This window comes from Triturus cristatus, chromosome 6 (genome assembly GCF_964204655.1).
Source record: "Triturus cristatus chromosome 6, aTriCri1.1, whole genome shotgun sequence".
Classification (NCBI taxonomy): domain Eukaryota; kingdom Metazoa; phylum Chordata; class Amphibia; order Caudata; family Salamandridae; genus Triturus; species Triturus cristatus.
The window spans coordinates 820,158,362-820,185,649 of record NC_140589.1 but is presented as its reverse complement, the minus strand read 5'-3'; the positions used below and the strand labels follow the sequence as shown (position 1 = coordinate 820,185,649).

General features: G+C 41.0%; 1 protein-coding gene across 1 annotated transcript in view; it reads right to left on the bottom strand.

Annotated features, from left to right (window-relative positions):
* Positions 1 to 1,638: 1,638 nt before the first annotated feature.
* The window catches only part of CYP1B1 (cytochrome P450 family 1 subfamily B member 1), a 69,477-nt gene continuing 43,827 nt past the window's right edge, over positions 1,639 to 27,288 (bottom strand). The window contains exon 3 of the mRNA XM_085611416.1: positions 1,639 to 6,366. Within this exon, the coding sequence (XP_085467542.1) occupies positions 5,778 to 6,366 (589 nt within the window). The 3' untranslated portion in view covers positions 1,639 to 5,777. The remainder of the gene's footprint in view (positions 6,367 to 27,288) is intronic.

Sequence of the window (27,288 nt, the reverse complement as noted above, 5' to 3'; positions counted from 1 at the left end):
TTGAGTAACTGTTTCTGTGGGCAGAATGGGTAGCTCTTATAGAACACATCCTACATAGTATTACCAGTTAATTTCCAGTTCTATCAATATTCATGTTAAAGTCTTAGAAGCATGAATTAAATTTCAAACCTTTTGCGAACCCATAACGTTTTTAATCAACATTTTTCAATGGAAAGAAAAAGATGGGCTAAATGCTTTGATTCATAAGAGGAACGCTTTGTTTGTAAAAACACACTTTTTATAAAGTTTTATTGCAAGTTCCCATCTTGTTTGAAATATGAGCACTGTCTCTTTATTCTTTTGTATAGGGATGGGGTTTCTGTTAATTATTCTTTTTGCCTCACTTCATTACATTTAACAGACAAATATTGATTATAATATTAGCGTATTTATTTATTATGATTTTATTACTTGTTTTTCTACAGGGCAGCTCAAATAAGGGTGTGTCAACATGTTTTACAGTATAGCAATGATGGGGGTGAGGTGAAACCTTTACAGAGAACTAAAAAGTAACAGGGCAGAGTATCATAGATAACTATAATGAGAATGAGAACAGTTGAAAGCCAGTCTCAACAGAAAGGACAGAGAGAGAAAACAGTGAATAAAAGACACGAAAGACTGAATGCCAAGAGCAAGTAAGAGATCAGAAAAAGAAGGAAGCCGCGGGTAATGAGGGAGGGAAGGGAAGCTTTAAGTTGAAAGGTTTTATGAAATTAGAAATAAAAGAGAATCTATGACAATTTCCAGGGTTAGGATGTATCTGAAAATGTTTTGTGAATTCCCACAAATGTGTAGCTTTATCAGGGACATTCTTGACCTGAAATGCAAACACCCCACCCATAGGAAGAGATTTATTCACATGGAAATTACAAAATGTTTTGTGAATGAGAACTGTTATGTTTTTACATTAGACTTCTTAATATTTTTTATAATCTAAATATTTTTTTTAATGAAATCTTATTTTTAAACATAATATATGTTTTAAAGTTCAAATTGTTTGTTATAATTACATTTCAAAATACTTACCAGTTCTTTAATGATATTGTGGCTTTCTATAATTTTGTAGTCCATAAATTTGACTTAACATACAAAGTATAGAAAGTCAATATTTGTGTTTCTGATATATTATTGGTCATATTTTTGTTGCCAATATTTTTGTTGCCAATATTATGTCAGACAAGCATTCCATGCTGATTTGATGCATTGAATAGCAGGGTTCTTTCTATCTTGTGCTAGAATGCTGTGTGGGTTTAATATATGTGAAAACATTGAAAGAGAGAAATTTGCTGTTTCTTCTGTTCCAAACAAAGAAGACAAACCTCACATATTTTTAGCCTGACGTTTATCTGTTTCTAAGCACTAATTTAGCATTGATATGCAAGTTGTTTAATTAACTAGAACAAAACATTGTATTCAAAGACTCATTGACAGGGTGTTTATTTGAGGAAAGCAGAGTGGGACTCGGGTAACATGGAATGCTAATGACTTAAATGAACACTGATAATGGCTGTTACATGCAGCATCAATTTGTTTTGCCTTATGCTAATGATCTCTAATATGAAGATTTTGCAAATTGTAATGCAGAATTACAGGCTACTAAAGTAAGCACACAAACGTCACAGGATAGGCACTGACCCTCCAATGTAATCTAATAATTTATTATGGATAAATGGCAATCCTCCAAATTTTTCAAAAACTGAAAAAGCATGTTCAAATAATCAGAAAACCAAAATGCTCTTATTTACTAAAAGTATCAAAAACACAAAATTAACATTTGAGGTACTTGGAGCGAAAGACAGGTGCATACTAAAAGATACATTCCTCCTTCCTTTAACATTGCAAGTGGACTTAGAGTATTGTTAATATAGCGGGAACAAAACAAAATCACATTTCACAATAATATGTTTTCATTCTTAAAAAGATAATGCAACACATTTCATAAAAGTATATTTTTATTCAATATTCCGGTACAAATTCCAAATGGCATAAAAGTAGTTTATTGATGACGGAACCAATAATTTGAATTTCAACAAATTACAATATTTGAATGACCAAAGTAATGTTTGAACATAGATAAACATACATAACATCATTTATTAACAAGAAACCATGTTACAATATAAAAGGTACGATTTAGTAGTAAGTAGGTGTATGCCTTAAAGACAATGGAGAAAATACAAAAATATAAGAAGATTAAATTTAAAAACATTACAGATGGTCTTTGTGTTACAAATAACTTCTGTACACATTTTTATCAATAAACTACATTTGTAAAAATATCGCTGTCCCTAACTGTATGATCTAATGTAGACCTAAACATATAAAAAATACATTTATTTAGAAACATTCACAGACAAAGGCTAAGTTCTTTAATATTGACTACTCCTGAGCAAGTCAGGTGATCCATGGCGATTCTTCTCTGTGAATAAAAAGAAACTCCAATAGGACGTATACTTTTTTAGCTCAAGGGACATTGAACAAGAAAATAATGTCCTAGATCACTCATTAGAACTTCAAACACTGATCCCACTCGTTTGCACACTGATATAGTAAAATACTGTAGATTAAAAAGAAGGCACTTGAATTATTCACTACCCACGCACCACCATTTCTAGAGAAAGGGTCATGTTTATGCTTTGACAAATAGGCTGCCAAACAGTTGAAGCAGAGGGAGCACCTCCTTTGCCACCTCATCTGAAGATCATCCAGCTAAAATGATTATTTCCTGCAAGTACAGCATGTCTTTATCACAGAAAATGCATAAGCTGCCATGATGAAAATAATTTTTTGAATAGGTCCGGCCAGCCCATGGTGTTTACCGTCTTTGGTGTGCTGAGATATCTCTTCTAGTGTATGGGGACATTAATCTGTGTTTTCCTCCTCAGTATCACCATGCTTTATTACTGCACAGCTCTATATAAGGCATAAACATTTAAAAAGATGTTTATATGTTTTTCACAAAATAGATTTCTCCTATTTGCCCTTTTCAATGTTTGTTTTACAATGTTTCTGCATGAAAATAAAAAACACCATATTAGGTGTCTCAAACCTTGTGGCTAAAGAAACGGTTGCACTATAAACACAATAGACGTCCATGTACCTGTACTAGTTTCAGAGTATCAGAAACATAAAACTCTGAGCTCACCCATTTAGCTAACGAATCAGGCTCAACAGGTCTGTGCTTTGGTTGTGAAGCAATATTATTTTCAGTTTTGCGTGAGTAAATTGGCCTATACATTTAGAAGGAAAAGTATTAATATCCCCCCACAGAACTGGAGACCTTGTTGGTCTTTGTGCAAATTGTTCTGAAGTCAGAGCCAGAAACGACTGATAGTTCATAAATACACATAGCTTAAAAGTCTCACGGCTTCTTGGTGAAGAATTTCACAGTATCACAGAAAATGTACAGTGCACTCAAAATGTTTGAATTTTTACACAATAGTTTGCTTCTACTATCTCGTTTAATATACCATATTGATTATCAATTTTATTTTTACAGTTTCAAGCTAAACAATTTCTTTATTCTGTAATATATGTTTTGGCTTATATTTAAAAAGTAACACAAGAACTGGTATATACTGCAGCTACACTAGTTGTATGACGGTATTAAGCAAAAACAAAATGGAAATGTTGTGAAAGCAAAACACAAGCTTTACAGAATACATATTTCTATCTAAATATTGTTTAGCGACAAATTCTTCACTTAAGCAGGTACATACATGTGAATATAAACCTAATGTTTTTGTTCTAGTATTACACTAAATGTCTGTATTACAGCATCCTAGTGGTAAGCAAGGCAGCCATTCCAAAATGATTGAATGGAAGTATACAGTTCATATATTAAAAATCAATTATATAATGGTGGTTAAACTGGATGATCATGTAGGTCTCAAAACAATACTTTACTAGAGTTAGGGGAGCAGCTGACATTACACAGAACCACTTTTACTTAACAGACACACATCCTCATTTCATGAAACCTAATTTATTTTCAGAATCAGAACCTAGGAACTCATTAGGATGGCGGAGGGTCCACCACCGCCAGCCGTGCGGTGGCAGTCCCTCCACCATCGAATGGCCATTTACCCCCCACCATATTACGATGGCGGGGGAATCGATGAGGCAGTGTGGCGGTCGTAAATACCGGTCGCCACGGCTCCGCAAGGGGGTCCTTTTCCGACCACCTTGCGGAACTAAACTATGGGTCAACATTGCGGCGGTGCCTTGCCGGCACCACCGTAGGGATTACGATATCCCTTTCTGCCATTCTTTTCGTGGCGGGCAAACTGCCACGAAAAGAAAGACGGAAATTGATTCAGGGGCCCGTAGTGGCCTCCCCTTCATCCCCAGACCTCGGACAAGTGCACAGGGGGCACCATATCCCTGCACCATACGGCAGGTACCGCATGGTGCCTGCCACGTAGTGCAGGGAAGTGCAAGTGCCTCATTTTTGCATTGTGGCGGGGGTTGCTGTACGCATACCCGCCACAATGCAAAGTATGGGCGATGTTAGGATATTAGAGAGTAATATAGAATGTTTTACCAATTAAGGATTTGCCAAGAATATATGCCTTTCCAGAAAGGAAAACAAAAATACATCACCAAAGTGTGCTAGGATGTGACATTCTGAACAGAAATCAAATACACTCTAATGTTTAGTCACTGGCCAATGTTGACATTATAGGTATTCCTCTTTCTCAAAGTCTGTTCTGGGTAGATTAATTCTTTTAAATCTATTTTTTAGCCATTTTAAATTCCCTCAGTGGCAATGTCAACCATGTTGTTGTCCATATGTTCAAGGGGAAATACTGAATAAAACTATGATTTTAGAATGCCAAAAAATAAGATTTACATGATTATTTAGTGCCTGATTTAGCGTAGGTTGTTTAAATTAATTTTCTCAATATGTGTAATTTTCATTGGAGGGTTCTCTCCCTGAGGAAATGCCATTAGTGTCCTATAGCAGATAAATGGTAATCCCTTTGGTGGTCAAACTTCGGAAGAAATAACATGTATGGAAGAAATTACATTACTACTGCTTTTCAAAGAATTATGGTTGAACAAAGTTTCTCTAAATCGGGCCTAGGTGTATTCTCATTATGATTCAATATACCAAGCCAATTCAATTACTTCTTTCTAATTCCATCAATAAGACACTGCCTACGAACATGTTTACCACTCTCAGCTACTACCTTTCAAATCCAAGATCTTTACTACTGCAAAGAAGCTGTAGAAATATAAGAGGCTCCTTTTATATTTACATTCTTCACAGTGGCTGCCTTTTTGTGTCTTCTGCTGTCCATGGAATGTGTTATATACCGTTTTCAAGAGGTTTCATGTTTATATGTAGTAGAGAATACTATTGTTGTCTGAAAAGAGGATGGGAAGCCAGGAGTTCACTCCAGTAGAATTGCTCTTTCCACACATTGGCTAAAATTTTGTTTTTCACATGGGACAGTTCAAAAATGATTTATGCTTAGATTGTCTGTGTGTACATTTTGGAAACCATCCTTTACTATCTTCCAAGCTGAATGAAAATCTTGATAGCTGCAGTCAGTTATGACACTGTTTTCCAGTAGCAAGCATTATAATTAATAGTTTTAATCACATTTAGAATGTAGATGCATTTGGATGGATGGCTGTTTTAACTCACTGTTTGTAAATAAGATCTTTTGGAGCTTTTAAGGCAAAACTGCCACTTGGAGTATTAACAACATTCAACTGAAGTCTTCTATTACTCTGTTTAACCATTACTGTTTATAGATTTGGCCAGATTGTCACTGGAAATTGTGATCAGTTTCTTGCCTTTGGACAGCCATATCCAGCAACTCCATACCATCCCTCAGACTTACTGTAACTGAATATGGTTTGGGTTTAAGGCTTAAACCATAGTCACATTCTAAGCTCATGCTCTCATTTGGATTTGCAGTGAATGTGCACTGATGTGCCAGCAGTGAGGCAAAAAGAAAGAGCTGCATCTTGGATAGTTCTTCTCCAATGCACCGCCGTTTGCCCAATGAGAAGATCATTACACTGCTAATAAGGTCTTTGTTGAGAAAGCCTTCACTATCCAGGAATCTTGATGGATTGAATTCTTCTGGGTTCTGCCATTTCTGTGGATCATGATTCACGGACCACTGATTGACAAATACCACAGTGCCTTTTGGAATGTGGTATCCCATGATGGAGGTGTCAGTGGTGGTAGCATGGGGAATGGTAACAGGCACAAAGCTACTGAAGCGCATTAACTCATGGAGGAATGCCACAACATATGGCAAGTTAGGCTGATCTTCCACACAGGGCAGACGGTCTCTGCTCACAACTTTATCCACCTCTTCTTGAAGTTTAGTTTGAATATCTGGATACCTGTAAAACAAGAAATAAAGTTACATCACAGGGGACTGTAACACATACAATACATTTATGTTGCATTATCAGTACTATAGTTATACTAATATGTTAATTTACATCTGAATACTGATTTATTTATTGATTTATGCATGAAACACAGCATTCTGTTACTGGATGTTCATCTTGTCACAGTCACATTAATTTACTTGCTTGCATGTGAAACTGCTATCTTGACTTTATGTTGCCCCAATTGTCACTCCCATAGAGAGTGTGTGCTGAGGCCTAGGCCTGACCATGGTGAATCTGAAGTCCAGAATATGTTCTGCGACCTTGAGGGTTGCATCAAGCATGCCCTCTCTTGCTTGGACTAAGGGCCAAATCCTTGGTTGCTGACATGAATCATGGTGGCAGCATACTGATTTTGTGGACTAATATTCCTGACCAGACCTGTTTTCTCTTCTGAGGAGTGTGGCCTATCAGCCCTATTCCTGAAAAGGTTGTGTTTAGGTGCACTAGCTAGAACTTTGTGATGACATTTTTTGTGTGTGTTGAGTGCATGTATATATTGTATAGATGGCAGCAAGACTAGTGTGATGATGAGAGTCTGATTATTGAGACCAGTGGAATCCATTTTGGATCATCCCTTGTTTGCAATATCACAAGATGGAGGATGGGCTATAGCTCCCTAGCCAGTGGAAGAGTTTCGCTTGCATTCCTAAAAATGGAGGTTGGAGACCCACACTCTGAACTGATTGAGGATGGAGACAAGAGTATCCTTAGAGATTCTGAGAGGGCCATTTAAGCAGGTAATTGCTGCTCCGTCCACCCTGAGCACTGCCTTTTGGTGGTTGGTGGAGTAAAGGAAGTGAGTCAGCAGATTCTGTTAAAGGGGAGGAAGTGTCTAAACTTGTATAAAAATGTGACCCACTCCTCCCAACTTTGTTGCAGTTCCAAGTTCTTGTTGGCCAATGAAAATATTCTCTGTGAAGTCATCTAAGAGCTGCTGTGAGACCAGGGCTGTTGTCTGCATAACAGTCAATCTACAAGAGGTGAGGGACTTCACCTGAAACTGTGCAACTTTCTGGAGAAGATGTGGGTCCACTTTCGGCATAGCGGCCTCCCTGCCTGCTCCGAGGGCAGCAGAGTGCTCGACCAAGCAGTAGGACAAACTGTACAGGAAGATACAAACAGATGTGTTCTTGCCATGCGAGGATCTCAGAAGTGCTAACTGACATCAGAAGTGCAACTGGCGTAGATCCAGGTTGTGAGGGTTCACCTGGTCTCCCAGGACGGTTCATGTCTCAAACTGTGTAAAGTAACAAGAAGCCTGAACAGCAGCATACAATCCTGCACCCCTTCTGCACGACCTGGGAGCCTCGTACTGTTGCTGCCTGGACATGTGGAGTGCCACTGCCATGATCAATATTGCTGCCATAGTTATGGACCAGCCTCATGGCTAGAAGGGCTCATACTGCATCGGCCATGATGTGTGGGGCCCCACTGCCTGGATTAACATTGTTGTTGTAGTGGAGGAACTGCTCTACAGCCCTAAGTTCACAACTGCTGAAGACAAACTTCTGACGAAAAGGCTGTTAATTTCAGGTGGCACGAGTGGGGAGCAAAGTTGCCATTAGTGATGAAGATGCCGACTGGTGCACCCTCATCAAGCACACTATTCTGTGCCACACCAAGCAATGTCTCTACTAAATAGGTAACCTAGGCTTGATATTGAAGGACTTGCAGACTGTGCTTTGAACACACAAAGATATTAGGAATGTAACGTTTGCCAGCATGAAATCTTTTGCTCAAGGGCTGAATGAACTAACAACACAACCCAGTTTTTACCATTGACTCCACCATCACCCAGTCGCTAGGCAGCATGACAACCATTCTCACATCAGACATCTCTCTCCATGTGCTCCATCTTAATCTAATTTTTCTCTTGTCTTGTCTCTAACTGAAATGAATTTAATATGCAAGGGGGCAAGCACTACTGCACTAAATGTGCCTGTTATTGCCTGTCCTAAAAGCATCTCAGACTCTTCATCTTTGCCAGTGTATGAACTTTACCTACCTCAACAGCATGTCCTCCCACATACTCTCCCTTTCATCCTGCACTCTAATCCAGAAACAAATTACACCTGTAAAAGCAACCTTCAAAGATGAACCTTGATTTAGCCAATTTAATCTGACATGCTGTTCTGCCATTCTCCACCTAAATGATAAGATCAACTCAGTGATCTTGAGAAGCTATCACTGAAGTTATCTATCAAAATTCATCTAGATCTAAACCAAACGAAATAGAGGGTGACACTAAAATCAACATAACTTCAGTTCACTAAGTGATGCCTCATGACCCCACAACTTTGACCACCAGACTACTGCTGCAAGAGGTAGGTTTGCTTATACTTTTCGATATTTCTCACCATTCACATCCCTAGACCCCTAGACAGTGTCACAAATTCCATTAGGGGGTCTTCTAGCAAACATGATACTCAACATCATCATCATCAACCGACTTTATTTTGCATTGAGACGATACATAAAAGTATACAATAAAAAAGAGCATTTCATTGCAATTAAAATTACACTTAAAATCCATTTAAAAAGATCAAATAAAATGATAAATACAGTACAAGAACCAGTGGGTTTAAAAACATCAGATTAAGACAAGGCTATAACAGCAATCTTGTGTTCGAGCAGGTACATCGATAAAACAGCAGACTTAAGAAGTGACAGATGTTGTACTATGCTATGCCAGAAAAAAGGAAGCAAGAACGTAGAAACGAATGGCGTTTCTAATGGATAAAATGTGGACAGGGCTAAGCCTGACGTGCGCAGTGAGAATTTCTTTAGAAGTGGGATAGTAAAAATCTTTCTCTCTAGAGCATACGGGGGCAGAAGAATAAGAAGTAAAAGGTTGATTGGGGTGCCATGCTGTTACACAGACAAGGCGGTAAATTGCTTACAGGAAATGTATTATTAGGGTGACTCAGCATTAACTAAATTAAATTAAGTCGAAATCTTGACAAAATAAAATGATGCTGGTTGTTCTCAACAAAACTTAAATAAGAGAGATAATGATTTAATATCGGCAAGAGTATTTTTCTCTATGACTTCCCACCTATCCCGAATCGCTTTATTTAGGTAATTGTCCTTTAATCTAGATTTAGGAAAATGTTCACAGAGGGTCGGTGTGTTCTATAAAAAGGCCAGTCCTAGGATGGTTAAATTGTTTCTGACATACGCTAGCCAAGGGATTTTATTAATGTGGTCCAGGTTCGATACTCATTCAATGGCTACCTATTGTCGCACCACATGTATGCATCTTCTTTAGATGAAGCCTTTATAACTGCTCAGTCAAGTCAAAACTAGTGGCAGTTACTCAATCTTCATCAACTATTACCTTCCCTCTTCTTCCTGACAGAGACATTGTTCAGTCTTGCATCCCAACCAAATTAGGCAAATAGCTTCCCCATGGAAACTTGATCTTCTGCCTTGACCATGAGAAAAAGGCAGGAGAGAGTTGCCTTGATCCCCTGAATTTAACTCCGATGTAGAAAAAGTATTACCCAAACTTTAACTACCTTTCAGTGCCTAATGCCGGAATTCATGCTCCCCTCCTTAAGTAGAGCCAGATTCAATGTAATTTGCCACCGACATGGGGGTAATGAAATAGTTTATACACTGCTCACAGAATACTGTGAGCAGTGCATAAACTATTTCATGACTGAGCTGTTAGTGATAGCATGTGTCTTGGAGACAAAAACCTACAGTGTAGCTTTGGTTCTGGATTGGCAGCCTCCCAGTTCATGGTTTCCCTCCAAGATTACTCCATGTACAATACTACACAGTTCAACACAAAAGAGCCTACTCTATACTTAATTATCAGTATCTTGATTTTAATTCAAGACTCTCTTCAACTGGTCTAGTCTAAGCACATACATATACCCTTCACCTTGTTCACAGATAAAACTAGAATAGGTGCCAATGTAAGAAATAAAAATAATACGTTGTGACACCAACAAAATGGAGTTTGACACACTCAGAGATCTTCTCTCTTCTCATGTACTTGCTTTTGATCTCCCCAATTAGGTGACAATGTGTGTCCAACTACCAGATTGCAGTGACTGGTATCATTGATGAACTTCCTACTCAGTTTAAAATCCAAAAATCAACATCAACAGTATCTGCTCATTGATTCTTGGAGGAACTGAATGAAGGTAGAAGGTCAGTGATAGAATTTGAGCACAGCTGACCACAAAATACAGCGCTTCCACTATTAGTAAAAAGAAAATCCTACAAATTCCAAACTTTTAGAGCTAAAGTCGAATATTTAAAATTTCAGATTGCTCACACAAAAGCCATCCTAAAAAAGCTATTTGAATTTGTAAAGCACGCATATATTACTTTATTCTCAATACATAACTTCAAAGTCCAGCATACACTGTTCTGATGTAACTGACTTAATCTATGAGAAAGTCAGCCATATTCGAAAGTAGTATTCCTCATTACTGACAAAATTAAAACTCCCCTTCAACTCTATAGTCTTTTGCACTTAGGGGCTCATTCAAATCTATCTCCTCTAAAGCCTTCAATCACTCTACCTCCAATTATGCTGAAGACTCCAACCTGTCTAGGCACAAAGTTAAGCTATCAACTCATACCCTATTGTCTTACAAAAAAAAGCCATATGTTGCAAGGTGAAATATTAGGTGGAACGGATGGGAGGCCTTACCATACAATATTTTCACAATACACAGAGACGATTGGATTAAACAACAATAATCCTTTGCTCAGTCCTGGTAGTGTGGCAAAGAGCAGTCAGGCATTACCGTAGGAACATGTGCAAAGAATTTTACAGTACCATTATGGTGCATAAGTAATTGATGCTTCAAATAAAAGGGGGGGGGCAGAGGTAGAAGCTAGGTTTATCCTCCTTATAGGTACTTTAAGAAGCGGTCTCCGGGGAATCGTGTAGGCAAGTGAGCCGAGAACGGCCTTGATGAAGTTTTGACTACATTCCCCTCAATCCCTGGCATAGACCATGACGCATTAGAAAAGCGTATACCATACACAGGACGATTCATTAGTAACCGTATGTATATTAGGTGCATGCGCATGGTATGCTACCCAGTGTATCCCTATAATAGGATTTAGTTTTTTTGTGTTTAAATTAAATTTATATAAATAGAGCTTATATATATATAAATTTCGGGGATTTTAACATTGCGGTCACTTCTCTGTTGAATTACTTCTCACCTTTGCAGGGTAGAGGTCGTTGGAGTGCCAGGACCACCGTACAACAGCCAGTTCACTTTTACCTTGCTCAGTGAGTCCGGGTGCAGAGGTAGCTTCAAGCTGCCAATCACTTTGAACGGGAGCCACAGGAGCTGTCAAAAATGCAGCACTTGTTAATAGGTCACTTGGGGATTGAATTACGGTCTACCCTCGCAGAGTAGTGGTCTTTGGAGTCCTGGAACCCAGGTTCAACAGGTGGTTTTCTTCCACCTTGCTCGGTGACTCCAAGTGCAAAGGTAGCTTCAGCTGTCAATCACCGGGGATGGGTTGTGCCAAAGATACTTTTACCACAATGTCGATCACACCAGTTTGAGGATGCAGAAACACAGGAGTGAGGTTGTTGCTAACATCAGTCACAGGTGCTGTGAAGTGCCCTCTTGCTGTAGGTGTCACTTAAGGGGTCGGTTACTGGACTAGTGACCAACAAGCTTTGGTTAAGGTAAAGGTAATCCAAAGTTACTTTGGTAGCTGGAGGTCCAAGAGAGTGTGGTAGCAGCTCGGAACTTGGTGTGAGCCCAATTACAACTCACAGGATGCACTTCAACACTTTTCTTCAGGCTATCTCTCTGCGTGCCCAAGCAATGGCAATTCTTCTGTATCAGCAATTCAATTTACCTGCAGTTTACAGGGGACTGGTCCCTCCAGCCCAGGGGAGTCTGACATAATTTCTAGCATCCACAGGAGTCCCTCCTGCAAACAGAGTCGAGTTTCAGCCACTGACCCAAGTCGTTCACGCAGTTCCAGTATATGGTGCCCAGGGACCTAAGCATCCCTACTCGAACAGTGTGGAAAAGTTCCAATCCTGTTGTCAGTGATCATTTTCTTTTTGGCGTCCTTCTTTTTAAATAGATTTAGGAGTGTTAGGGGTTTTGAGGGACAGTTGGCAATGGGCAAGCTGTCCCTGAAACTAATCTGCCTCTGACAAGACAACATCCTGTGGGTGTACGTCACCTTTCTACCCAGAACTCTCTACTTTCAAGGTTTTGCTAAATGGCAAACCCCTTCCTTGGCTGTACAGACTTCCTAGTCCACCGTAAAGGTGTGGCTAGCCTTTTGGGGATGTACACCTCCTGACTGGCTACTTTTCCCGCCTGCCTGCATGCTTGTCATGCTAGTCTGCCTGAGGCACGGGAAGGGCTTTGTCCTCCACTGGGGACAAGTTAGTTACATATCCAGGGCTGTGAAGCCTTTGAAGCTCACCACCTTGATTACCATAAACACTAGCCATCCTGGGAGGGAGGAGGTGTGACTTCCTTCCTGCACAGGCCTTTGTCTCCATCCTTGGGAAGTGCTAATACAACACAACAGGAGGGCAGACTGTTATCTTGGTGGCAAAAGGCTCGGGGAAGCCCGCCAAGGCACTGGGTCTCTGTGGCTTAGAGGGGCACCCACTCAGGGTGGCACCCCTGTACATGCCAGCTCACCCTTGACACGATAATTGTGTCAGGGGTGAAAAAGCACAGCGTTTGAGGACACACACGACACAGTTCGGTGGTCCCATAACGGAGCTGGCTATCTTGAGTTTGCTCTGCAGCCAGTCCATGTTATTATATGGACTGCTGGTCACTCACAGTAAATCGAGGCTTTTCAGGGGTACTGTGGGGATATATAAGGGTAAACATATATATCCACACCATTAATATTTAATGCACCCTACCTTATGGGCTAAGGTAGGAATACCTTAAGGGTGACTTACTTATATTAAGGCAGTGGTGTGGCTCTGCAGCACACGGTGTGTGCAGAGCTCTTCTTGAGCAGACAGACTGCTCATGCAGGGCTGCATTGGCAGTCCTGCAGTTGTACTTTTATTGGGGTCACACAGGGTGGTACAATAAAGTGCTGCAGCTGTGGTGACCCCTATGATCAACCTTGTCCTGGGTACCACTGGTACCATATACTAGGGACTTACAAGGAGTGATCAGTGCCTTGCCAATTGGGTGTACCAATTCACAGTTACCTTTTGGAGAAAGAGCACTAGCACGGGGGCATGATTAGCAGGTCCCTGTGCACTATCAGTGTCGAAAAGGGGGCAGAAAGGGGGTCTGCAAAGAAACCCAGTTTCTGACAGCATACAAAACTCATGCTACAGAAAACCAGGACTCATCTAAAGTACTATATCAACTTCATATCAATGAAATACCTCCCCTTTTAGCTACAACACTAGAAAATTGTGTGGACTGCATTGTGAGAGCAAATCATAGTGCAGAGGAAGCAATGCTAAAAATTACTGATAAAGTTCTTCGGAATCTAGGCAATGGTAAGACTTGTTTGCTTGTCCTTCCTGACCATTCAGCGGCAGTTCATGCTGAACACAATAACATTTCCTGAAGGCTTGTCTTGAAATTGCTGAAGATACTCTGAGATGATTTTTGACCTATCTTAAAGTAGCTACATAGCAATACAAATAAACAAGTCCATCTCCACTCCCTCCCATGGCTCATTAGGAGTTTTTCAGAGCTCAGTCCTAGCACCTCTGTTCTTCAACCTATATATGGGTCCCATGGGTCTCATACTACATGAAACTGGCATTGCCTTGTGTACCAATACACTGATGAAACACAATTGTATCTTTGAAAATATATCTTCACTAGGATACAAAATCAAGTTACATACATGTGTTAGATCCATATCAGTTTCTGAAATATGTAAACAAAGCAGTACATTTCTTCTAGGATGAAACACTCACACAACAGGAGAAAAAGTGAAATTATGAAGAATTTCAAGACCTTCCAAAAAGCTAATAAATTGGACATGGTTTTAATTCATAATGGAAGCGCATTCCAGGCCTTAACAGCTTCCAGCACAAAGCCCCTGCTGCCCCAGGACATGCGATGAAACCTGAACAGTGTCACCAGTTTGGCAGAGGCTGAGTGAAGGGACCTACCTGGCATGTACCAATTAAAACTTTTCCTCAGAAAAGCTGGTCCTTGGCCATGCAGTACTTTGAACGTAATGCAAAACGCTTTAAAAACAATTCTCTGTGAGACCGGGAGCCAGTTCAGTTCTCTAATAAATCTAGAGACAGACATATATTTGAACATTTTGAATAAAAGCCGAGCTGCTGCATGTGGCAGAACCTTCAGCTTATTCATAACACACTGATGGGCATTAAGATATATCTTGTTTCAGTAATCGATCTTTGCCATCACCAAAGCAGTGACAGCTAGTTTCTGCAATTGGGCGGGAATGTACGGCAAAATCTTCTTCAGTAGCCTGAGCATATAAAACACTGCTGACATGACTGCATTAGCCTGATTAGAGAAAGTCAGTGTGTCATTAAACATCACTCACAGAGTTCTAGCTGTCCTGACAGGAATAGGAGGTAAGCCAAGCTCGTACGGCCACCAAGATGGGGACCAAAAGAATATTTTGGCCCTAAAGATAAAGATCTCAGTTTTAGCTGAATTAATTTTAAGGCAATTTCTGGCCATCCACTGACTGACAGCTAGGCATACAGTCATTGAATCTCAGGTCACAGCCCGAAACCCTGGGCCTAGAGATATGACGATTTGTGTATCATCTGCATATGATGTTAGGGAAAAATCTAAAGATCTTATAAATTCTGCCAGAGGGATAACATGTATATTAAAAAGTGTTAGGCTAAGCGATGATCCTCGGGGAACTCCACTTGGGAGGAAGTATTCGGGTGATGTAAAATCAACCAGAATAACCGCTTTTTCAGCAATTCTCATGCTAATCCTGACACCCCTATCCTACTCAAACGATCCATCACAAGCCCATGATTGACTGAATCAACGCCTGCTGATAGATCAAGCAGGATAAGGGTACGTCTTCCTCCTTGGTCCAATGTCATCCGAATTTCTTTGGTGGCTTTAATAAGAGCCGTTTCTGTGCTGTGTTCAGCAGAAGACAAATTGAGTGGTGTCCAAACAGTTATTATTTGGAATGTGTGCAACCAATTGCATATTCATCGCTTTCTCAAATAGTTTCACTGGTAAAGGAGGATGATAAATTGGTGATAATTGCTCGTAACCTGGGGATCAAGAGATTGTTTTTTATTAAGGGGTAGTACCGAGGCTTTCTTCCACAAAGTTGGAAAGAAACCCGTGACACACATCTGCTGGAAAATATCAGTCAGAGTGGTAGCAATAGTTTCTGCTGCTAAGCTAGTCACTGTGGATGGACATGGATCACACAGCGAGCCAGACTTTGACTATTTGATCAACTTTGTGGCCTCTTCACTAGAAGGGGAAATAAAGCTCTCAAGCTTCGTGAGCATGACTTGATGAGTAGATTAGCAGTAGCTGGAGTAGCTGCTGCAGTAAGAGTCTTAAAGTTGTTAAAAACATCCTCCACTTTGAGGTGGAAGGAAACTGCTAGTGCATTACAAAAGGACTGAGAACAATCATTAAAGGGATTTGAGCTATAGTAGTTAGTTTTTTGATAATCGAAAACAGTTCTTTGGTAGAATGTCTAGCTTCTTCAATCTTTGCTGTAACGTATGCTGTTTTTTCCTTATGAATTTGCACCTTGTACACCTCTAAACAGTTCTTATAGCTGGCCTCTTACAATTCACAGTAGGCAAAATGCATTTTTATTTCTACAGTTCTGCGTGAGGGGCCTAAGATCATCAGAGAACCAAGGAGCCGACAAATTGTTCCTCTTTATCCGAGATCTTTTAACTGGCGCCAGTGCCTGAGACAAACCATCAAGCCACTGGGAATATTGTGCGACTGCTATCTCTGAGTCATCCGAAAGGATAGGACGGGAGCTATTTCGGCATGAAGTAAACTCTTCTGCATAAATGTTATGCCATGTTCAAAATACTGTCCAGACTGAATGGGCAGGAGGGCTGCAACCAGTATGTACATATTAGACCTCAAGAGAACTGCCCTATGGTCATACCAAGGTAAAGGAACAGTTTTTGTATTCACTATAGCTGTATTGTTTGAAAAAATCCCACCAAGTGTATGGTCAGCCACATGAGAGGGGCCAGTTGAGATAAGCCAAAAGCTGACATAGTGGAAAGAAGAGACGTGGTATCTGGATCAGCTAGCACCTTCAGATAGAAATTTAAATCCCCCCTGTAAAAAAGAATCCGTGTTAAGGCATGAGTTTTGGATATTTAGACAGACAGAAGTCAATAATGGAGAGCAGTGGACTAATAGATCAGATCAGTATATTATTGCTAAACCGCCACCCCGTTTACCAGAACAGTCTACTCTGAGAATCGAGAAACCGTGTAGAATGGTTGTAAGAATTTCATTTCTGGGCTTGATGAGGTGTCTGCCCAAGTTTCGGTGATGAAAATAGGCAGAGGCTTATAGGTATCTACACGCAAATTAAATGTGAGGCAATGCTTTATTAATGACCTAGCGTTAATAAGCGCACAAGGTAGCCTCATGCTAGGTTGTGACAAGAGGTCAAGTGAGGGCAAATTGTGGGTTGAAGGTATGGTCTTTGTATGAGTACCTAATGCACCAAGATGAAACCCACAAACAGAGCAGATAGCATCAGCCCTTCTAGAAAGGCCTGAAAGATCTATCCAGTCACAGCCAAGATTCTTACCTGTATGGCTTACCGCCTACAATGATGTAAATGAGCAACAGAGTATTGGGCTCTTATTGAGACTACGGCTGGCAGCATGGCTGGTGCTGTGCGCGATCCGTGCATGAATGGGTGCAGACAGGCCTGCATTTGGAACATCAACGGCACACCCGCAGTACATGACCACTGTGAGGACGCACTATGTGCTTCTGTAAATAACTCACCATTACCCACAGGGCGGGGCCGGACATGTGGCTTGTTTGCGCTAACCGCGATGAGTCAATAGTAAAACACAGACAGGAAAATTAAAATATAACTGGGGTCCAGCAACCCCTGAATCCCTGTCACTGGCTCCCCTGGGAACAGGAAAACTACTGGTAGAGGAAAACAAAATAACCAAATAGTGAGATAATAAACTCATAAAATGATTAAAAATGAAGATATAACATCTTCAATATGGCCGCCAACAGGGTATGTGGCGTTTCTCATCATGTTAACAATGATCTGGATAAAAATTGATCATAGCTAGAATCTCTGATACGGTTTAGAGAATGCATCAGTATTTCACATCTCATTGTAAGTTGCTTTAATGGTCCCAATTTTAGCAGAGTACAAATTGAAGGTTTGATACCACACATAAGGGTTGGTAGGATACTATCAAAGGATAATCGTCTTTCTATGATACTAGGGCTCATGTAGTCCATACGTACAGCTGTCACCCTTAAATCTGATCCCTGAATTCAAGAAGTTTGGGTGAGCAGAGGCAAAAATGGAGAGAGGCCGAGAAGTAAGAAAGAAAAGAACTGAAGGCACAATGGGCCCCAAACTGTCAATGTCTCTTGCATAAGTCTGTATGGTAAGATGTATCATCAAGAAATAGGACTTAATCCCAATTATGTGGGTATATGATCATTCAATTTGTAAATGACTTTTTCATGTCAAGCCATGCTAAACATGTCTTTAGGCCTGTCTTCCTGTTATGGTATGTTATTCATTTTCCTAAGATGCAAAATATTGAGTTTGGCCACTTCTAATGATGTGGCGAACCATCTCCTATTCATGTCATGTAGTATTGCTATACACATGAGTAATGGTTCATCAACCAATAGATGAGAAAAGATCCCATCCTAGATATTAGTCTAATATTGTGATAGGATAGAGCACTCCCACAGAATATGCACTATATATAAAGTCATCTTGATTACATTTCCAGAACTGGAGTAAGAGCACAGATTCGTTGGCAGTAGTCATATTGGGGAACAATACTTTACATATACCGTCTGGAAGAAACTGAATTTGAGATGGATTCCATAAGCACCAAGTCATGATGCATGAGAAGGACATCTCAGTCCTCCTCTTCAAATTGTAGCCACAGTCTATTTTGCTACCTCTCTCTAAGATTGTAAGCAGCCAGTTTCATGAAGGAAAGACCAACAATGGTGCTGTAGAGGCCTCAAACAGTACCCTTTAATGAACTCCACAGCTGCAAGCAGTATAAGATAGGCAAGTCGGGTAGTTCAGCGGCACCAATCTGGAGGAGGTGTTGGAAATAATCTAGCAGCTACTGATATTTCCAGTACTATGTGACAGGGAGGTGAAATTCTTGTTGTAAATCATCAAAATATTAATTTAACAGTGCTACCAAAACGTAAATTGAGAGAATTTCCTTTTTCATCCAGAGTTTCGGGCTCAATGTCTCTTTCCAATAAGTATACATAATTTTACCATATAGGCATTGAGAAGGAAACCTCTACTTATTCCCTGTTTCGTATGGTCATTGGCAAATAGGCAGAGACCGTCTGAAATGGGTTATCCAGTTACTTAGTCTTGAATTCCCTGTGTGGTAAAAACCCAACTCTCCATCAATATTTAACAAATCTCTTTACAGTTTAATTGATCGGGCAGTCTCTGATCAAGCTGGCAGCATGTATGTTGCACGAGCCATTTGGTAATCAAGCCAATAGTATTTAATATGTGCCATTCTTAGGCCCCCCTTCTCTTGTAGTAGTGTCTAGTTTTGAGGCCTTCAACCTCAGTTTCTGGTATGCCCCAATTGATGTAATTTTACATTCAATAATGCAGAGCAAATGAGTCAGGATTTTCAAGGGTATCATACTATTCACTTAATTAAATCATGGGCAGTCACCTTTTTGATTGTTTTAATCTTCCCCGCATTAATATTTGTTTTTTGGACCATGCCAGAATGTCAAACATCGATTTCTAATGGAGTAGGGTAAAGTTCTCTTACCATGTATGTTCTCCAAGCTCCTATTGATAAATATCCAGAAATTTCATATGGCTTGGCCACCACCTAAGAGATACACTTTGCAAACAAAAAAATGCTCATCCTAGAGTTTTAGTTGGTCATCATCAATGCCTAACATTTGGACTAAGTAATCCTATATCATGAGAATGTAGAAAAGCCAGCTATCTGAGACATAAGAGTAGGAATGGACGTGTTAGGGTCAGCCAGTGTAACCAATGTATCATTAGTGTATATCTTCACCTTTTGCTCCTCCATTGGTGTGATAATTACATAGATGGTTTGGTTATGTCTAATAGTGACAGACAATGGTTCCAGCGGCAATAATAGCAAGACTGGAGAGGCTCTCTCTGGCACTTCAGAGGGCAACAAAACAAGTCAGAAATACATCCTCCACAATTCAGTCTAGTCATAGATTGATTCATCCTAAAGTAATTGCACATTCCAAATCAAGTCCTGCCCCAATACCACCCTAATAATATTTTAAATGCATTCCCCCATTTAACAAAAGGCTTTTTTATGTGTCCAATGATATGGCCTATTTTTTATCAGGATCATTGATCACCTGTCAGAGTAAATACAAGAGATTCTCAGATGGTTAGTGAAAGACCCACCCGGCATGAAACCAACCTGAGAAGGTAGTACAAGAAACCATATCACTCTCCCCCAACCTGTTCACCAAATCTTTAGAAAGGATCTTGATGATGACAATGTTCAGCAAATTGCCCTATAGTTGACACAATGTAATGGATCTCTGTCAGGCTTATGGATACCAGATGCTCTGGCCATGTTGAATTTGGAGGGCAAGGAGTCTCTTTCGCCAGCAGACTTGTACGTCCTAACCAGCAGATGAAGCATCTTCAGTTTATCTATTTTATAAAATACAGCCGAAAATCCATTCATCCAATGTCATACTACCGCCATTTTAATCTCATCCTCAGTTATAGTTACATTTTCTTTAAGAGTGGCTGTATTCTTCAAAAAAGAATGGGAGTTGTATGTTCGATCACACACAATCGTATCTTAAAGTTATCTCTTGGAATATGTGTCTAACCTTATAACTCAACTATCCAAAATCAAATATAGATGATTCAGCATATTCTCACTTGTACCTTCAAATGCCTAGATTAGTTCATTTGCCTCACCCACGCAAAGCTTCCTTTGCAAAATAGACTTCTTCATCTCACTGTCTCCTCCCCTTCCCTGAACTAAATAAGCATCTCACCAACTATTATCAACTGTGCTGATTCATTTTGTTTTACTCTTGATAGTAAGGCCAACCTGCATATGCACATTGCTCACATGGCACACAGAGCACTCACCAAATGAGAATACTCAGTAGCATAAAATCTTTCGTACCCAAGTCAGACTGTAGTACAGTAGGCCACTGTTTTGTCTTATTGAGGATTAATTTTTGCAATTCCCTACTAGCTGACATAGTTCAAACTAGGCTGGACCCACAGAAAACAGTACTACATGCTGCATTAACCTCAACTCTGCTTCCAGACGTTCTGATCACATCCCACCAGTCCTGAAATCCCTGAAGTGGCTCCCTTTGGATGTACTTTCAAAATGGCAATTTGCCCTATAAAGTAGTATGTCTTTTCTCTCCTAGGTACATGTCCAAGAAAATACAAATCTCACATGAGAAGCTCTCCTTTCATAGAAAATAATCTCTGCCTAGTCATCTCTATGGTCTCTTTATAACTCCTCTCTCAAGTGAAATTGGCCACCTCCTTTAGTTTCTGCAAATGGGCATTGTATCCAAGCCTTGGCTCAAAACAGCAATCTAAAACATCCAGAAATGACTGCTCACCACCCGTCATCAGTACTGCATCTGAGTGTTGACCCTACTTGATCTGTCAGTGGCTGTCATGGAGTGGGCCTGGTTACTTTGCCGACTGCTATTTGTGGTCTGTGTGCAAGAGCAGCAATTTAAATCCTCTCACTTTCAGCGAAGAAGGGCTGGTATTGACTAGATTCATGCTGGGTGCAAGCAAAAAGCATGCTGCGAAGAAGAATGCTGGCAATGAACTCCAATTCCCAGCAAACATGAACTCTCACACGTCTAAAGAAAGAATGGCCTTCTTGGATCTTCAGATATAACGTCCCTCTTGGTTCTTGGCGTCCTTTACTAGCCAACTGTGCTACAGTATTGCTGCAGCCATGACCACAATTCATGGGCCTCATATTTTCCTTGCCAATACCTTTTGGTTTGATCCACAGGACACATTCCAGGAGTTTGACAACTTAGGGAAACTAATCTGAGAGCCAGTGCAATGGGACTGAGTGGTAGATAAGATGTTTACCCGCACCAGTGGTCACCAGGTGTTCCAAGCCCTCAGGACCTCATATTTCACAACTGGGCAATCCAAACTTCAGGATTCTGGAATCTGTTTATTTGCGATCTCATTTAGCCCCATCAGAAAGGAATTATCACAATACTACTTCAAAGCACTTTAAAGACTGGCTTTATTGAAACAGTCCAATCTATGGCCCGTTCATGCTTGCTTCGCACTATAATCCCAGAAGACATGGGAACCATGTATTGACACTCCTGGACAGAGGCTAATACTATGAACAGACAATGATCGACCAAGACTCGGAGTAAATCCCATGCCAAGCCATCTGCCTCCATGTACACAGCATCCCCATGAATGTGTGAGTTTGCTGCACATGATAATCCCAGAAAATATCATAACCTCGTACAAACACAGCTGGACATTGATTAATAATATGCAAACAGTGTGACTGAGCAATGATTGGGTCTTCCCTATGCTATCTACCGACATGATACAGAACAAAACCAAGCATGGATGAGCACACGCTGGACACCATAAGCTCAGAAGACATTGAAAGCACACACAGACATATATGAACAGTGGTTCTAGCTGTACACACTTAAACAAAGGGATCCACCCGCATGTATAACATACCAAGAGATTCCCATTCATACCATGTGTGTCCCACGGTCGTGGAGAATACACATCTGTTGTTAAAATACCCCTCACACACCAAAAGGGCCCTTGGTGTCATGCTTCATCATAGGGGTCTTCCCGCCCCTCTACGGGACGGGGCGTGCTACGACCAGCGTGTACGTGGGAGCACTGTTCTTGGTAGGACTACTATGTGTAGTGCAGGGGTGTGCAAGGAAGGGTCAGGAGTGAGTGGAGAGTGATGTTAAAAAATACCTGGCTTACTGGACTAGGAAAAAATTTTTATTCTGCCATCTAAGCTGGTATTAGTAAAAATGTGGGGATGGAGGGTGTATGCCTCAATGAGCTTGACCTCCTGATGTCGACATGTTTCGAAGCTTACCCCAAGCTTCTTCGTCAGGACCTAAGAAGATCCCTTCCAACAATGCACTGTGATGTGGTGAGAAATAGTGGGTGTAAAAATAAACATAGGAGGTAAATAGCCTCCAAAAGTTGGTACCGCCCCACTGGGTCTTACGTACTCCTTGTGACCTAAATGGAGAAAATGGTATGATATGAGAGACATACAGGACATTACTGTTATAAGGACAGACGCTCATTCCGTGGTGTTTAAAACAGTGATCTGAAAAGGAAGTGAGCAATGATCGTCTTCTAGCCTTATCACGTGATCTGTGATAAAAAACATAGTGTGACATACTACATTTAAAATACACAATAACAAAACAACAGAAAACACACACTCTACTCATAAAGGAAACGAAGTTCCTGTAGGGCGAAAATGTCATTTGTGGTTGTTTGCATGCCCAACAAAGCAGAGAAATGAACACATACTTGCTGCAAAAAGGATAATTTCCTCATGAGCTCATTTACCGGGTGGTTGAAGTGCCAAAATAGGCTACCTAAATAGCGAGAGAGAGGAAAATGTACTCCCTTTGTCATTTTTAGAAGGTTGACCTTCCACCTGCCGGCTGTGCCGTACTTACGCCTCCTAGGATCAATGTCCTGCTGGAAAAACCACCCCGGTCGGCTCCGTCGATAAATTAAGATCAGAGTAAATGTACTTTAAATACCCCCTCCAATCAGGGAATGAGTGTCAGAAAACGCCCCGTATGGCGGACCAATAGACGGTCCCTGCTAGTAGAGTAACCTAAAGCGCGCAGGCGCTGCTGCACGAGACCCGGAGCCGGAAGGTAGAGGCAGACGGGTCATTGCAATGAGACTGTAAGGACCCCCAGGGAGGTGTCTAAGTAGGTGCCTGATGGAGCGCCTTACATAAACTCATAATTAAAAGAGTAAAAGAGGCTATGGGGTGTGTGTAAAGGATAATCTACATAACACAAAATCGAGTGTAATGGGACCTAGCAAAATAAATGAACTATGGAAGATATCATTATTAAGAAAATAATTAGGTGTCCAAATACTTTGCCTGTAACATACGGATTAACAGATATTGATCTGGAAGGTTGATATAAAAATAAATCTAAACATATGTAACAGGTAGGAAAAATGCCCCAACCAAGCCTAGTGAAGACACACAGCTGGTGTATGGCTGCATCAAGAGGTATGTGTATGTATCGGATAGCTACTACAGGGGGGCTTCGGCTGTGGTCAGGGGGCAAATGACAAGTACATGTAAAAACGAAAAGAGATAACCCAGTGGTCCTGGAGTGGTACCATGCTGGTTCTAGGCAGATACGAGGGGCAAAAGAGAAGGAAAGAAGGCAGACTTGAAGGGGTATCTCTAGTCAGGTAGATAACCGGTAGTTGAACAGTGCTTAGTTAAGTATGATGACGGTGGTTATACTCGGAACTGATTCCATGGTATATCCTCATTTAGTCCATGGATGTGTGTTTTGAGACGGAACACCCAACGTTGTTCCTTCTCTAGGAGGCTGTGTTCGTTACTCAATTGTTCTATCACTGTCCACTGTAAATCATCTATACAGTGGCTTTTGGAAATATAGTGATTGGACATCTTGGTAGTGCTCCTACCACATCTGACATTGCTGCGATGTTCGCCAATACGTACCTTGATTGGTCTGGATGTCATACCCACATACTCAAGGCCACACGGACAAGTAATTAGATACACAACATTTTTGCTGTTGCAATTCGTGAAGCTCCTCTGATCCCACTTATCGCCATTCCGGAATGTAATGTGTGTACTTTTTCTCGTCAGATGACAAGTGCTGCAGTTCCCACAGGGATGATGCCCCTGTACTGGGGGTAGTAGACCAACAGGTCTTGGTCGAGATATGTTCTTAGGTCTTGTATGAACAAGCATGTCTCTTAAGTTGCGTCCCCGCTTGTGGGCAAACATAGGTTTCGTTATGTTTAATCCGCAGGAATTGAGTAGACGCCAGTGTTTATTCACTATCTTAGTGATCTGGTTAGAATGTGTATTGTAAGTTGTTACACATATCGGTCTCTCATCGATCTGGTTTGCCACTTTGTCTTCCAAAAGAGCCTCTCTGTTATTATTCCTTGCTCTTTTTAAGGCTTTGTCAACGATTTTCTTAGGGTAATTGCGTTTCATCAGTTTGGTACGTAGTTCAGATGCTTGTTGTTTGAAGTCACTGAGTTCAGTACAGTTTCTCCGCAGACGCAGGAACTGGCCGTACGGTAAGTTTTCCCTCAGGTGACGGGGGTGAAAACTGTCAAACAGAAGTAAACAGTTCTTAGCTGTTGCTTTAAAGTGTGTCGTGGTTTTGAGTTTCCCCTGTTCAGGGTAGATATTCAGGTCCAAGAATACCAGGTTTTCCGCTGACACACTGTGTGTAAATTTCAGAAAAGCATTCTGTTGGTTAAGCCACAGCATGAATGCCTCTGTTGATTCCATGTCGCCCTCCCACACGACCAAGACATCGTCAATGTACCTTTTCCATACTTTGATGTGAGCAAGGTATGGGTTCGTCGTGTGTAGGATCTTGTTGGTTTCCAGATGGTGTACATAGAGCCCGGCTAGACTTGGAGCAAAGGTACTCCCCATGCTGGTACCGTGACGTTGTTCATATATGTTGTCAGCATACATAAAGAAATTGCGGGTGAGAGCCAATGAAACACATTCCATCACCAGACTACAAGGTGGGGAGGGCGACATGGAATCAACAGAGGCATTCATGCTGTGGCTTAACCAACAGAATGCTTTTCTGAAATTTACACACAGTGTGTCTGTTTGACAGTTTTCACCCCCGTCACCTGAGGGAAAACTTACCGTACGGCCAGTTCCTGCGTCTGCGGAGAAACTGTACTGAACTCAGTGACTTCAAACAACAAGCATCTGAACTACGTACCAAACTGATGAAACGCAATTACCCTAAGAAAATCGTTGACAAAGCCTTAAAAAGAGCAAGGAATAATAACAGAGAGGCTCTTTTGGAAGACAAAGTGGCAAACCAGATCGATGAGAGACCGATATGTGTAACAACTTACAATACACATTCTAACCAGATCACTAAGATAGTGAATAAACACTGGCGTCTACTCAATTCCTGCGGATTAAACATAACGAAACCTATGTTTGCCCACAAGCGGGGACGCAACTTAAGAGACATGCTTGTTCATACAAGACCTAAGAACATATCTCGACCAAGACCTGTTGGTCTACTACCCCCAGTACAGGGGCATCATCCCTGTGGGAACTGCAGCACTTGTCATCTGACGAGAAAAAGTACACACATTACATTCCGGAATGGCGATAAGTGGGATCAGAGGAGCTTCACGAATTGCAACAGCAAAAATGTTGTGTATCTAATTACTTGTCCGTGTGGCCTTGAGTATGTGGGTATGACATCCAGACCAATCAAGGTACGTATTGGCGAACATCGCAGCAATGTCAGATGTGGTAGGAGCACTACCAAGATGTCCAATCACTATATTTCCAAAAGCCACTGTATAGATGATTTACAGTGGACAGTGATAGAACAATTGAGTAACGAACACAGCCTCCTAGAGAAGGAACAACGTTGGGTGTTCCGTCTCAAAACACACATCCATGGACTAAATGAGGATATACCATGGAATCAGTTCCGAGTATAACCACCGTCATCATACTTAACTAAGCACTGTTCAACTACCGGTTATCTACCTGACTAGAGATACCCCTTCAAGTCTGCCTTCTTTCCTTCTCTTTTGCCCCTCGTATCTGCCTAGAACCAGCATGGTACCACTCCAGGACCACTGGGTTATCTCTTTTCGTTTTTACATGTACTTGTCATTTGCCCCCTGACCACAGCCGAAGCCCCCCTGTAGTAGCTATCCGATACATACACATACCTCTTGATGCAGCCATACACCAGCTGTGTGTCTTCACTAGGCTTGGTTGGGGCATTTTTCCTACCTGTTACATATGTTTAGATTTATTTTTATATCAACCTTCCAGATCAATATCTGTTAATCCGTATGTTACAGGCAAAGTATTTGGACACCTAATTATTTTCTTAATAATGATATCTTCCATAGTTCATTTATTTTGCTAGGTCCCATTACACTCGATTTTGTGTTATGTAGATTATCCTTTACACACACCCCATAGCCTCTTTTACTCTTTTAATTATGAGTTTATGTAAGGCGCTCCATCAGGCACCTACTTAGACACCTCCCTGGGGGTCCTTACAGTCTCATTGCAATGACCCGTCTGCCTCTACCTTCCGGCTCCGGGTCTCGTGCAGCAGCGCCTGCGCGCTTTAGGTTACTCTACTAGCAGGGACCGTCTATTGGTCCGCCATACGGGGCGTTTTCTGACACTCATTCCCTGATTGGAGGGGGTATTTAAAGTACATTTACTCTGATCTTAATTTATCGACGGAGCCGACCGGGGTGGTTTTTCCAGCAGGACATTGATCCTAGGAGGCGTAAGTACGGCACAGCCGGCAGGTGGAAGGTCAACCTTCTAAAAATGACAAAGGGAGTACATTTTCCTCTCTCTCG